This window comes from Condylura cristata, unplaced genomic scaffold (genome assembly GCF_000260355.1).
Source record: "Condylura cristata isolate star-nosed mole 26May11 unplaced genomic scaffold, ConCri1.0 scaffold00011, whole genome shotgun sequence".
In the NCBI taxonomy this organism is placed as follows: Eukaryota; Metazoa; Chordata; class Mammalia; order Eulipotyphla; family Talpidae; genus Condylura; species Condylura cristata.
In genome coordinates, this window is record NW_004567112.1 from 39,841,697 (window position 1) to 39,857,222 (window position 15,526).

The window sequence follows — 15,526 nt, forward strand, 5'->3', positions numbered from 1 at the left end:
GGGGCAGGCGGGAATCGAACTCATGCGGAAGCGGCTTTAGATTCTCAGTGCTGTGCTTTAACCCGCTGCGCCACCAGGGAGGGCCTATTGTAAAACTTTTAACCACTGCAAAATACAAAGCTTCCTTTCATCATTCCACATTATCTTTCCCAAAAGTAATCACTATTATTTTTATGTGTAGTATTATATATTTACATAAACACATACAAAAATATTTTATGCATTTGGCATTTTTGTATTTAACTGTATCAATTCTCTACAGTCTATAATTTGTTATATCAAATTCATTCTTTTTAACCACTGCATTATATTTGTAGATTATATTATTGTTCCCCTTGCCTATTTTTATTGTGTATGTACAACTATTAAGTGGAAAAGATAACATATGGTACATACATAACTCACAAATAATGAAATATTTTTTAATATGCTATTAAATTTTCATAAAGTCAAAATTGTCTATCTTTTCTGTAAGGTGGGTTCTTCTGGTTTTGTTTGGAAAAGCCTTCTCTTTCCTAATTCAAGTAACTGTTAACTACATTAATTTTAAATTATTTTGACTTAATTTTTTTAAATCTTTCAGGAAATTTTTTGGTATAGGGTATGAAATAAGGATCTAATTTGGGGAGGAAAGGGCTAAACTTTTAACAAATTATCCCTGCACTATTCTATTCTAATTGATATGATTTACCTCCTTTGTCATATTCTACCTACTTTATATCTGTCTCTCTGGCAGTTTATAAATATCTCGTTAGGACTTAACATGATCACATTATTTTCCCTATTTTATTGTGCTCCTCAATCTCAGAGTATAGAAAACACAAAGGTATCTTTGGCCTGAATTGGTACCCAAATATTAAGTTTAACTACAACAAATTTCCAATACCAACCAAAAGCTAAGTCTATCATACTGAAAAGCTACTTACTTCCACAGTAGTTGCAGCCTTTTGAGTCATTTTTCCAACCAGATCAACCTGCTCATATCTGGATTTCATGTATTTTTTTGCAACTTTGTACACCCACTGTGGGCAAGTTGCAGAAAAAAGTAAAGTCTGAGGATTGTCTTCAGAATCTTAAACAAAAAGAATTAAAATGCTTTAATACCCCATGGCATAATCAGCTCTTAAAAATCCCCCAAATATGAAATATAAAAAATTCAAAACTTGGGGTAAATTTTTAACAAACTTCACTGTAATATTACAACTTTCAACTTCCTGAACTGAGGACCTTTCTCCAAAAAGAGTGAAAATTTAAGAAGGAATAATGAGCAAATAATGATATCAGGAAAATAAAACAGCAAATCCAACTACTTACTGAAAAATACATGGAAGAAAGCAAAGCAAATAGTTGAGAGCATAAGGTATATACTACTGTACTTTGTTGTTCAAGAAGAAAACAGATACCAAATAGCTTTACTTTTATAATAGTAAGCAAATAATATAATGGAATTAAAAATTTTTAAGTTTTTAGATAAGAGAATGGTTAATGTGCTTATTTTAAATTAGGATATACCAGTTTTGTAGGATCCGTGGATAATATCTTCAACTTGTTCAGCAAAACCTAAATCTAACATCTGATCCACTTCATCAAGTACAACATGGCGCAATTTAGAAAGATCTAATCGGCCACTCTGCAGATGATCTTTGATACGACCAGGAGTCCCAACCAAGATGTCAATACCATTTCGAATATGAGTAACTGTGAGAGGAGAAAACTGTCAGTAATATGTAAAAATCAGGTATATTATTTTTGGATTTAAAAAATAACGGGCCCTCCCTGGTGGCACATCAAGTTAAAGCACAGCACTAAGAAGCTAAAGCCATTTCAGCATGCGTTCGATCCCCACCCCGGAGGTGACCCACATGGTGAGGTAGACCTCTCCTGACCCGCCCGCTACTCCCCTCAGCAGTGTGCTTAGTCGTTGGCCTGTTCTGCTCCCCACTGTCTCTGGTGAATCTTCTCACTGCCCCTGTACCTCTGGCCTGTACCCCACTTCTGTATGCATAAATAAATAAATCTTAAAAAAAAAGTACTTTGTGCTATCATAGAAATTTACTCACTTTGGCTTTGATAAGATGTCCCACCATAAAAACAAGCCACACTGAGTTTCCTAGTTATATCTTTGAAGTCTTTGGCTACTTGGTTTGCCAGTTCCCTTGTAGGAGCCAAAACAAGTACCTGAGCAAGAAGTTTAAAAAACAAAGATACTTTTCTAGAGGCATCTAAATTCAAACCGAGACTTTTTTTAGGTACATTTAAATCTATGAATCTCAACATACGCTATACAAATATTTAAAATAGCTTATATTCATTATATTTTCCCTTACTTCCTTCTGGTCTCTTCAAAATTCACTTTCTAGTGAAGTCCTAGCCCTTTTTACATATTCTTTCACCCCTACTTAGTTATTTTTCCTTAGCACTTACACATTTATATCTGATTTATTTGCTTATTGTCTTTCTCATCAACTAAAATGTAAGCTCCATAAAGGCAGGAATTTATGTCAGCTTGGGGGCCTCCCTGATGGCACAAGGGGTTAGTTAAGTCTCAGCACTATGAAGCTATCCCAGCCAGAGAGCTGACCAAAAAGCACAGCAAACCTCTCCTCTCACCCGCAGCTTCCCTCAGTAGTGTATGTCAGTAGTTCCACCTGTCCTGTTTCCCACTCTATCTCTGGTGAATCTTACCACCACCACCACCACCTCCATACCTCTGGCCTATACCCCAACTCTTGTATGCATAAATAAATAAATATTTTAAAAAACAATTTATGGCAGCTTGGGTTAATGTATACTTGCATAGAACCTTGCACATAGGAGATAATCAAAAATGGACACACATGTGCCAGGCACCTCTGTTTTACATTAATTATCTAATTTGATCTTTACAAAAACCCAGTGAAGTGGCATTATTATCCCAATCTCACAGATAAGGAACCTAAGAGTCTTACAGAAATTACGAAATCTTGCCCAAGATCAAAGAGATAGAAGTGGTTAGAAACTCCTGTAATATCTTCTAGCATAAAAGCTTTTTAAGGCAGCAGTTCTGTTCCCAAGATGCCTCCTGGTGTCTATGCAGGCATCTCTTCTAACAACACTATCCCTTTAAAATGCAGCTTTCTGTCTGTACAAGCGGCTGCTTCTCCTTTCCCCTTTTTCTAATAAATCTGCACTTTTAGGTTTTTTTAAAAAAGCTTTTTAAGGTAGTATTGGGAATATGTTCATCTCTTAGTACTTGCACTCTTTTCTAACTTCGCTTGAGAAACAGTGCTTTAAAAAAGATTTGTCCTATTGGTTTACCGAATTCAGTATTAATATAATTTAATTACATTCATGTGACTTTTACTTTCATATTCTAACACCATTTTGAAATTTCAAAGAGCAAATTACTTGAAACTATTTATCTGCTCAAATTATGAAGATGATTTTTTTTCCTTCACTTTTATTTTACTTTGCTACTTATAAATTGGCAGATCTCCAGTATCCTCAGTAACATAGGCGCTAGCAGTATCTCTTCTATAATAATTTTTAAAAAGCCAACAAGTAAATTATATTGATTTACTGAATGACCAAATAAATGAATACATCTTCAGCAACAAAACTATTTAAAAGCAAAGACAAGGATTGGAAAAAGGTCACTAAATATACTAACTGTAAGTACTCTGGATAAAGGAGTACATTAACGGTTTTTTGTTTTTTTTTTTTTTACATTTCAAAAGGACAGGTTTATTAGGAAAAAGAGAAGGAAAAAAGAGGCACTTGCACAGACAGGTGAGAACATATACATTCTTATTGCTATTATTATTTAACCTTGGATTTGCTTGAAGTTTCTTTATATTAAAAAGCAATAGATTTTGTTTTAGCACCCAATTTTTTACTTTAACCCACACACTATATTGTGGGTACTTGAAAAATTAAGATTAGTTTATTCTTTCTTTTCCTTTCCATAACAGAAATGTTAGAACCTTTCACTCCCTATAATTGTTACCTTTGGTGAACGGCTTTTTTTAATTGTCTCTTGATTTCTTTGGAGTCTTTCAATCAAAGGTATGGCAAAAGAGAATGTCTTTCCTGTTCCTGTCCGTGCTTGAGCAATTAAATCTTTTCCTTCATATACAGGAACAAAGGTTTTAACTTGAATGGGAAAGAGATATGTTACCCCTCGACCTGTAAAATGAGATTTCATTGAAATATTTAAGACAAGCATTAAGAACAAAAATGTATTTATTTGAAAATGACAATCCTGGCTCCTCAATATCTTCCTAAAGAAATATTACTTAATGAAATTGATAGCTATACAGACTGCAAAGAGGAATTACAAAAGACAGTGGACTTTTTGACAAGTACATAAAATTCCTTAAAATGAAAAACATCAGAAAATCAAAAAGGATGATACAGAATTAACTGCAATTAAGTAAATGTTTCCTTTTGCTATCTATAGTCTCCTTTTGGTCAAAAAAGGCAGAAGAGTTTTATAAATTTCAGTTGTAGATTGTCATTCGTTTATCCATGAAAATTCATAGTACCTTTCAGCAGCTTTATAGTCTCCTCAGAAATAGGGAAGTTGGAGAAGGCTCCTTCTTTCTGTTCGCGTGTTAGGGTCTGTCAAAATGAAATCAAAGTTCTAACTAATATAGACTGTATTTATTTGACTAGCTATTTAAAATCTTTTACTCATTTAATGTTTTTAGTCTTACTAAGAGCTAACAAATCATTCTTAGAACTTGCAGAAACTGTATATATTAACTTACAAGATAAACTATTAGGATATTCTTTTAATTTCAAAAGTATTCCTTTAAATAATAAATTTGATACACTGTCCCATAACAGATTTAAAAATGCTTAACACATAAAACTCTCTTTAGAAATACATCTATATAAATCCAAATGTTTCTGTATGACTAAAATATTGTAAGAGCTATTTAGTAATTGAAATCACATTCACAGATATAGGTAATATGATTTACAAACTGCCTATAATCTGGTCCCCATAAGAAATTTACAATGTAAACTTTTTCCAAAAATAAAAGTTAAAAAGCTGTTCTAAGAAGCTCTAAGAAGCAGTTGCTAAAATTAGTACAAGATAAAAGTTCCTGAAATCTGAAGATATCTTTAATATATATATACACACACACAAGTTAGCAAGAAATTATCAATTTAAATCATTTGAAAATTTTGTACACTCGTCAATGTGTGTACAGAACAAAGACAATAGTTCTACCTATAAACTTTATTATTGCTATGTTTAAAGAACATTGTTCTGAAAACACACAATAGCAATTTTCAAACAGGAAACCGGATAAAAGACGAAATATCAAATACAAATTGTAAGCCATTTAAGCATAGCTCAGTGCCGTTATCTTCAAGATTTTTTTTAATTATTACAAAAAAATTAATACAAAGCAAAACATCTTCATTATAGGAAGTACATATAAATAAAATTATTTATAATCCAGTCATCTAAAGCCAAATTTGAAACATCTATCTAATTCTCACTTTCCTCACTCTATCATGTACATAAAAATAGATAAATATCAGATCATATAGTATATACTATCTTATAATCTGCTATTGACATTAGTAAGATACACAGTATCTTTGTAACATCCTTCTATCCCCTTTAGATCTATTCTACTGCATGAATACAGTATTTTATGAAGCCAATTATCTATCAAACATTTATGACCTTTACATTCTGTGCTATTATCAACAATATCATTGCAACAGGGGTCCTTATTCATGTATCTGCACATCTCATGATTTACCTCCATAGGAGAATAAATTTCTAGAAGTTCCTAAAATCTAACATGATCTAAAGGAAGTAATAAACAGCTAAATCTACTTTAATCAGAACACCATACTAGGCAAAATTCAACAGATCTAAAAGTAACATGTACATTCCACTACTAGCAATACAAATTTGTAGGGCTTTCTTTAGATCAAATCTCTTAACATATTTCCCTGACAAACAGCAAGTTCACAAATGAAAAACACCGTATTAAAAAGCAAGGAGTCAACATCTTTTCCAAAACATCCCAAAGATTGCAGTTAAATTAAGCTCAAATATTTTTAAATTATCAGCAACTATCAGATTTAAAAAACCAAGAACAACAAATTCTATGCAAGAAAATATCTAACAGGTGTAAGAAGGCAGATTTAATACCAAGCAAGCTTTCTATTCTAAAAAAATTAATACCCAGAACAGATTTCATCAGATAATTTTTTGTTTCTTTTCTGTTAAAACGCAAAGTTATATACTGTTTAAAAATAAGTAAAATGCAAACAGCTTTAAGACTGAATTATAATTAAGATCTAAAGCTCAGTTAAATCATTATTGTTACAAAAGCAGAATAATTGTAAGCAAAATACACAAAATCAAGAGGCCTTTTGTACCTGTTTCAGGCAGTCAGAAGTCAATTCGTGAGTCCTGGTAGGGACTGAAATTACCATAAGAAATAGAAGTAGTTGACCTATCGATAATCACTTCCACTTCGGAAAAGCTGTTTAGGAATCCAAACATACAGGATACAGGAAAGGTTTAAATTTGACCATCCCCCATCTCTGCCCCAGGAAAAAGGTTATACAATGACAGAAACCAGAGACAAAGGAAAAAAGGCTAGGGTTTCAACTGTACAGACTCCTTGTGCAACTGAAGAGTACTGGATAATGAGGACATACTAAAAAATCATTTTTAATTAGTCTTAAAAAAAAAAAAAGGATAATGTCAAACAAAAAAGTATCCATACCTCCTCTAGTTTATTATCACTTGATTTATGAGTAGAACTATCTAAGGAGGACACTCGCTTTGATTTTTTTTCATGTTCACTAATATCTCCATTTGACAGATCTTTTCTTCTTGACCTAGGAGATTTAGGAAATTCATCTGGAAGTCTATTAGATCCTTCAGTGTCTCCATTTAGCTTCTCTTTCATTTTAGCTTTTTTGGGTTTGGGAGCATCCAGGTCATCTGCAACACCATTTTCTCTTGTTTCTGATTTCTCATCTGAGTCATAATGGTGCCTTGGCTTCCTTCTATCACTCTGTGAAAAAACAATGACAGGAGGGTCACAAGGTGGTCTTTTAAGACTCTAGAGAAGTTAAAGCATGACTCCCCAACCAGCAAAGCATAATCTACCATTATCTTGAAAAGTTATCTGGTATAGACTTTTACCTACGAGGGGATGGGTAACTTTGGGGATTTGCTTTAGAAACTATATTATTTGTCTTTTCTGTATTGCACACTAATTGTATTAAAGTTCCTTTCCATTAAAGGTCTTATGCTTTGTCTTGATGTGGTGGATAGCAGACCTACTTAGAACAGGCAGGTTTGGGGGTTCAGTGGTACCATCTCTCCCTGCCCTATAACAGAACTCAACTGGTTGCTGATGCCCAGTCAAACCTCACCTATTACTACTTTCTTTCTCATCTCTTGCATCTTTAAAACTTGGCATCTGACCCTTCTCTAATCCCATCATAAAGATTTAAGGGAAATTAAAATAGTTCCTTTTCAGAAAAACAAGAATCCCAGACTTGCACGTAAAAAGAAAAAATTTTACTATCTTCAAGAGAAAAAAAAAAGTATTTATTGAATACCTACCCAGCATTGTATAATGGGTTTTCAGCTTATCTTGTTTAAGTCTTCATAACAACCCTATAAGGGAAGTACAGGTCCATAATCCCTTACATGAAATTCTGACATCCATAAAGCTCTGAAAACCGACCAAAAGTCGGTTACTTAAAGGCAAAATCTGGCCCTCCCTGCTGGCGCAGCAGGTTAAAGCACAGCACTGAGAAGCTAAAAAGCCACTTCCACAAGAGTTCGATTCCCGCCTGCCCCGGAGGAGATCCACATGGCAAGGCAGACCTCTCCTGACACGCCCGCTGCTCCCTGCTCCCCTCAGCAGTGTAATTCGTCAATCTGCCTGTTCTGCTCCCCACTCTGTCTCTGGTGAATCCTCTCACACTCTGCATCTCTGGCCTGTACCCCAGTTCCATATGAATAAATAAATAAATCTTTAAAAAAAAAAAAGGCAAAATTTTACCTGACCTGAACTCATTTGCTGGTAAAATTTGATTTGAACTAATATGAAGCTATTTTTAATTTTTACTTATTGACATTTATATTAAAATAGTCATATAACAATAAAGTGTCAAATTATAGTCGAGGGGCCCCAGTCCCTACCAGATGTCATCCTAAAAATCCCCAGAATTATGAATTCCAAAGCACATCTAAGCCCCAAGGATTCTGGATAAGGGATACAAACCTGTATTAATTATGCCATTTTACAGAGGCAGAAACAGAAGTTCTTAGAGGTAAGTAACTTGCCAGAGTCCCTTATGTGGGATTTCCTACAAATGAAAGTACTGGAAATCAAGCCCTTTGAAAACTCATTATCCTTTTGATCACACTTCCTCTCTGAACTTTCAATTAGCCCACTAAAGTATAAACAGACTAAGCAAAAATTTTATGTAACTAACATAAAACATCAATTGTTATACTTCCATATAAGAAGTACATTAGTAATCCTAAAAATTTTTAAGATTTTTAAAAATTCTTATTTAACAGAAGTTAAAAATACTATCTTGCAACTTCATTTTTAAAACACCAAAATTTTGACCAGAGTTTTCATACTTACAAACAACAAGAAATGATTTAGAAATTTAGCACTTCAGAATTACTTGATCAAATGTTCAAAATAACTTAGAGTAGGGATTAGTGGTAAAAGTATCACTGCCAAATTTTCAGCACAATTTACTTAATTTTCACACATAATTTTTTAATCTATAAAACAGGAGTTGCTATGAAAACTGAGTAACATGTAAAAATACTTTGTGAACAGCACAGGTTTTACATGACGTTATGCAATTATACATTACATCATTTGATCTTTATCATTAACTGAAGTAGCACACCTCCCCATACCAACAAGTTCTATAGAAAAACAAAGTTGTTTATAGTCAGCCTTGGGGTTTGAATTTCTCCTGGGCCCTGTACTTCAGGGAGAAGATGAAACAAGGTAAAGTGAGGCCTCTAGATCCAAGCCCAGCAACATCCCAAAGTGGTAAAAGACATCATTCCACATCACAGCTATGGTATAGGACACGCTTCACTTCCTTGATTTCCAGGATACTTATATTACCTCCTATCTTCTTCCCTACCTTCTTCAATGGTTTCTCTGAATATGGTTTGTACACTTTTACACCATATTCATGGCTTCAACAAGCACTTCCAGGTTTCCTTCCCTACCAGTACTCCAGGTCTGAGAATTTAAGGCCCAGATCCCTATCTTAACACATTCAAAATCTAAGTTAACTACATGTGGATGCTAGATCACTAACCTAATTACTTCTATTCCTGTTAGTATTGGTCTATTTCCAAATAGCCAGCTACCTTTCAGTTAAGGAGTGATCAAAAAGTACTTCCAGGGAAACCAATTTGCAAGCTTGGAGTGAAATATAAGAATGGACAAAGATGTTAAGTCACTCAAGAATCTCAGGGAAGTATTTGGGAAAGAAACACAAAGAAAAATGAGTTAACTCTACAAGGAAGCACATAATAAATATCAACTGAATGATAAAGAGATAAAGACAGCACTGGAACAAAGACTTCAAGGCAAATGGGACCACTATATCTTTACCCTAGAGCAGTTAGAAAAAACATAGACTAAACTTTGACAGATGGGTTAGATTTCGACGCAGAAAAAGGAACAAATATTTCAAGAGGAGCCCAGACTGAAATAATTGTATGATGATTCGTTAAAATATTTAATCAAATTCTTAGAGAAAATAAAATGGTGGTTAACAGGGGTTGAGGAGATGGGAGAAAATGGAAATTGGTGTTTAATGGACAGGTTTTTAATTCCAGAGGATGGAAAAGTTCTGGAGATGACTGGGGCACAGCTGCAGAACAATGTGAATGTACTTAATGTTACAGAACTACATGTTAAAATGGTAAATTCTGGATATCATTTACTATGATTTAAAAAATGGCAGGTCTACTTTGGTGATAAGAATGATAGGTTCTATTCTTTGGGGTTTACAAAATAAATTTCATTGAAAAGTCAGACTTGAATATACTTCCTTACATGTCTCAGTTCTGTTTTCTTTTCTCTAGAACAAATGTTTTTAGTAAACATTTTACTTGTGCATTTTTAGTACTGTTTCCTCCTATAATTGTTTCTTTTTTTTTTTTTTTTTTTTGGAGGGGTGCTTAAATCTACAGATTCTCTACAAGCTCCTTGAAGGCAGGGAGCTTAACTTGGTTAAACTCCTTCGTGCCCAGCAAGGCCTGGGACAAATCAGGGTCAACAAAAATTGAGGAATGAATGAAAATACTGATAGTAAAGAGCAAAAGAAATACTTCCTAATAAGACTATTAACAATTAACCCGCATGATCTCCATCACCGCCAAATTCTGGAATTGTTGGCTGTGACTTTTCCTTTAGACTCTACAGGGGCAGTTACCAAGGTTTATGAGCCTAAGATCACTTTCCCCAAGATTCTTGCACACATGACAGGTGACAATGAAGCAACACATAATCAAGGTGATCATTTTTCTTAATCATCTTCTAAAACGGCCAACGAGAACCACACGCCAGGCCTCGCTGTTTAAGGAAAAGTAAAGAATAGATTCCGCGACGAAGGAGCTTGAGTCCGCCCATCTCTTAGGCGCCAAATCGAAGGACTGAGGCCGGGCTAAAGCCCAGTGCCGCCCTTCTCCAGGTTTGGAGTGGGACGCCAAGAGTGGTCCCGGAGTGACCTCAGAGGGACTTGGGCGGATGCTTCGACCCAGTTGTGACAGGCCATCAGGGACAACTCCCCTCCCCGCCCAAGCCGGAGGGTCCCCCAAGGAGGAGCAGCCCATCCTCAGCGCACCTTTTGCCTGTCTTTCCTCGGGTTCTCGGCCTCATCCAAAGGTGCCTCCAACTCCATAATGTCGCCCCAGAGGAGTTTCCCAGGCATCATTCGCCGCCGTCTTGTCCCTGTGGACAGGGTGACCACAACCACCTACGGGCAGAGACAGCGTGAAAGGAAGCGGGGGCAGGGCGGCCGCCCAGCCGGGGCGTGCGTCATTTCCGGGACACGCACTGCACGGCGCGGAGAAAATAATACCGGATACTCTGGATTTAAACTCTTCCTTTGCCACGCAAGATCTCTGCCAATGAATGTAAGAGATCTCCACTGGCCCACCCATATTCTGGACTGATTGGCTTCTAGAGCAAAACGCTGGCCAATCTCCATAGAGGACGCGCAAAAAATTAGCATAAAATGATTCTGGTTTTCTTTCCCTCCCCCCACTCCGAACATTTTTTTTTTTTTCCTCTTGGTACCAAGGAGACGCTTCGGTGCTTCCCAGCATGCACCGCAAGGGCTGGGAAGCTTCCCAGCATGCACCGCTGGGGCAGGGGAGCATCTCAACTATGGTGGAGAGGGTCCGCGCGTGGACCTGCGGAGGCGGGCGTGATGACGCGCGTTACGCGCAGTCTGGATGTTTGCAGCCGGAAGCTGCTGGCCTCAGCCCCGCCCATTGCGGAATGAGGCGTTAACGGCTAACGGTTTAGCGGGATACCGGCGGCCCGGCGTTGATGGGAAGGGGCTTTGTAGGATCCCCTTTGTAGGTGTGGAGTGAGCAGGACTTGCGATGGAGGAACCGGAATGCGACTGTCCCTGGAGCCTAGTTTCTAGTCATGAAGTTAGTCCTTGACTTGTTTTAGGCCTTTCCCAAACACAGAAGAAACTAAATCTCTAGAAAGTTTACTTGTCTGAAGTTTCACCATTGGGGCACAGTCAGGACTGGAGAACTCATCTCCTGAATCTGAGATCGGTGCTTTCTCTGCTGCCACAACCTAAAACCTCCTTAGATTCCACCACGCGTTTTGAGGAAGGTCTCCCATAAACAGAATAAGTAGAGGGAAAAACCTTTAGAAAACTAAAAACAGCCTCAAGATCTTCAATAATTTCTGTGTTTGCAGTGAATAAAAAGGATTTTATTCTACTGAAGAGGATTAATTGCTCTGGAATTACAACCCTAGACAAAACTGGAAACTTTTTGTTAGCACAAGGGTTACTTCTTGAGCATATCTTTTCTTACATGATCTTTATCCTCTTGATCCCAGCAGCTCTTGAGAACTAGAAACCAAATTGAGAAGTAGGCTCAGGGGAAATTCACTGCACCACCAAAGTATAAAACCTTGTGTCTTAGCAAAATTATATATTGCTAGGGGGACGGCAGAAGCTGCAGATTGGCCTGAAGTTGGGGTTTTATGTTTATAAACGTTACCCAATGGATTCAATACTGTGAATAAAAGGAATGTTAATGGTGGTTTAAAAATGCATCTCCCTCTCCCCTAGAATATGAGAATGGTTATACTCTAAATCTGTGCTCTTCTAAACCCTTTTGTTCGAATGCCTCACACCAACCCACAATTCTACCATTGTAAACTTCCTAGCTCAATGTCAAGGTTATGGTGCACCCAGGAACATGGAGAGGCTGTGACTAAGAATGACACTCATTCCATTGAGCTAGTAATAGAACAGATTTTAATATATGCTATGGTTGATGATCCAGCACAAATGAAGTAAAACTTCAGCTTCTCAAAGGCAATGTCAGAAGTCATACAGCACATCTGAGAAAGGACTAGTCTGTTCTGTTCTCCCTACTCAATGGACTGAACAAGTAATTTAGTGTTTATGAGAATGATATATGATTTGGGGGACACTCTGCTTTTCTAATCCATTAAATCAAATGTGAGAGTAGGGTACCTCATATATTGCCCTGTTCCAACATTCTATAAAGATTTCCCTTGCCTCTGGCTTCAGTAGCTTATTAAACTCTAGGACCTTAATGGTGAAATCAAGATGACTATTAACTTGCCTCTCTCTGGTCATTCCCTAACTACAGAGCTAGATTTTAATTTTTACTCCATAGGAAGAAAGTAGGTGAAAAGAGCAACCATTTGCCTGTCACTGCCTGTCAGTGACAAAAAGAATTGAACCATATGAAGTTGTTATGACATAGAAATCATTTTTTTTTAAAGATTTATTTATTCATACAGAACTGGGGTACAGGCCAGAGATGCAGAGGGTGAGAGGATTCACCACACACAGAGCGGGGAGCAGAACAGGCAGATCGACAAGTACACTGCTGAGGGGAGCAGCGGGCGGGTCAGGAGAGGTCTGCCACGCCATGTGGTCACCTCCGGGGCAGGTGGGAATCGAACTCATGAGGAAGTGGCTTTAGTTTCTCAGTGCAGTGCTTTAACCCGCTGCGCCACCAGGGAGGGCCAGAAATCATTTTTTAAATAATATTTTATTTTTACATCATTTGTGCCTTTTCACATCTCAGTTGTAATCCCCATGGGCTTCCCATTACCGAATAACTTGTGTGTGCTATCACTATAGTCCAGTGCACTTGCCTCTCCCCACTGTTTTTGATCCCATTCCCCACTCCACCCCTATAAAATGTTTCTGGTATTACAATTGAGATGAAAAAAAAATGTGAAAAATGATGTAAAAATAAACTTTTTAATAAAAAAAATAAATAAATAAATAAATAAAAAATGTCTCTGATATATAGTTGTTCATTATCATTATTATTTTCTTGCCTCACCCTTTGTACTCCTGCTATGAGTGAAATCATCGGTATTTTTCCTTTTCTTTTTGGCTTATCTCACTAAGCATGATCTTTTCCAGCTTCATCTATGTTGCTGCAAAAGGCATGTGTTTATTTTTTTTGTTTGGTTGCTGAGTAATATTCCATTGTGCATATGTACCACATCTTTTTAATCCAGTCATCTACTTTTGGGCATTTAGGCTGTTTCCATGTCTTTCCAGTTGTAAATAAAGCAGCAATAAACATGGGGGGGCAGGTGTTTTTTTGAATCAGTGTTTTTGTGTCTTTTGGGTAGATACCTAGAAGTGGGATTGCTGGGTCATATGGAAGCTCCATGTTTAGCAGTTTGAGGAACCTCCAAACAGTTTTCCATAATGTTCTACTAGTTTGCATTCCCACCAGCAGTGCAGGAGAGTTCCTTTTTCTCCACATCCTCACCAACATTTGTTGTTGCTAGTTGTTTGAAGATGTGCCATTCTCACTGGGGTGAGGTGGTATCTCATTGTGTTTTTAATTTGCATCTCCCTTGTTACAAGTGATGTTGAACATTTTTTCATATGCTTGTTAGCCATCTGCATTTCTTCTTGGAGAAGTGTCTTTTTAGCTCTTCTGCCCATTTTCTGATGAGGTTGTTTATTTTTATTGAGTTTCATCAGTTCTTTGTATATCTTTGTGATCATTCCTTTATCGTAGTTTTGTGTGAGAAAGCTTTTTCCCAGTCAGTGGGATGTCTGTTTTTTGTAACGTCTCTTGCTGTACAGAAGCTCTTTACCTCGATGTAATCCCATCTGTTTATCCTTTCCTTCACTATCATTGCATTGGGTGCTGTATCTCCAAAGATGTTACAGAAGTGTAATGACAGAAATCATTTAAGGAACAATTATAAATTGATGGGGACATTGAAGGCAAAGAATGTGTAGGAGAGCACCATGACGGAAGGAGAAAATGATCAGGAAAAGTTTCTGCCATGGCTAGCCATGTTGAGTCATAGGGTAAGGGGATAGCTTCTAGGGTCAGAATAGAATAGGAAGAAGCCTCAGAGAAGTAATCAACACCCCACTGCCACTAGGAGGCAACAGGGAACACTGAAGAAAAGGGACTCTAAGATAAAGGGCTGAGATGCAAGATGCAGTTCTGGGCACAGAAACATTAAGTCAGAGTGAGTGCGATCCCTGAGTACTAACCAGTCAAAGAGAGTAATGGGCCTTTGGGATGATTAGGAAAAGAAGGTATGTGGTCCCCTGGACACGACTCGCTCCAGCGTCCTTGCCCCTCCCTCCCTGGCCTGTTTCCACAGGCAAGGAGTCCACTTTGTTTCTGTTCCTTTTCCCCTTAATAAACTTTTCCTTATATCTATTTTTCTAAGCAAATTTGCCTCTCTTCGCTAGCTCACCTAAGAGTTAGCAAAGTTCCTGCTATGGTTTGGTGATAGTCAGCACTGCCACCACTGTGGCCTGGGGTCAATTCTGGCTGGGTAACTAGACCTGAAAAATGAAATTACAGTAACAATGTGACTTTGTCAACTGAGCGCTAAAACCTGTTTTTGTTTGTTTGTTTGTTTGTTTTGTAGTAAAGTGCCTTTCCTGTTGATTGTGCAGGGAAATTTGAATAAGCTAGAGTAACTCAGAGATGTAGATTACTTAAATTTCTACTTTTAGCTGCAGGTTTTCTGTTAGTTTTGAACACATTTAGCACGTGTGTAAGTATGTGTTTTCTGTTAGTTTTGAACACATTTAGCACGTGTATAAGTATGTGTCTAGCCCCATTTCAAATTATTTGGGAAAACTTTTTAAATATTTAATCTCTGGGAGGAGGTCTCACTGTTTTAAGTCAATTATTGTATATGTTTTTAATCAAGTGGTGAGAGATGTCATATGACATACTCCAGAAGAGGGCACCACTACCCAAGAAATGGAA

At 37.0% G+C, this 15,526-nt stretch overlaps 1 protein-coding gene across 1 annotated transcript in view; it reads right to left on the reverse strand.

The window, feature by feature from the left end:
• Window positions 1–11,070, reverse strand: part of DDX50 (DEAD (Asp-Glu-Ala-Asp) box polypeptide 50) — a 29,078-nt gene extending 18,008 nt beyond the window's left edge. Inside the window, exons 1-7 of the mRNA XM_004680827.2 lie at window positions 10,873–11,070; window positions 6,744–7,037; window positions 4,524–4,599; window positions 3,986–4,164; window positions 2,061–2,178; window positions 1,513–1,698; window positions 927–1,072 (exon numbers count right to left, since the gene is read on the reverse strand). Of these exons, the coding sequence (XP_004680884.1) occupies window positions 927–1,072; window positions 1,513–1,698; window positions 2,061–2,178; window positions 3,986–4,164; window positions 4,524–4,599; window positions 6,744–7,037; window positions 10,873–10,962 (1,089 nt within the window). The 5' untranslated portion in view covers window positions 10,963–11,070. The remainder of the gene's footprint in view (window positions 1–926; window positions 1,073–1,512; window positions 1,699–2,060; window positions 2,179–3,985; window positions 4,165–4,523; window positions 4,600–6,743; window positions 7,038–10,872) is intronic.
• Window positions 11,071–15,526: the final 4,456 nt, after the last annotated feature.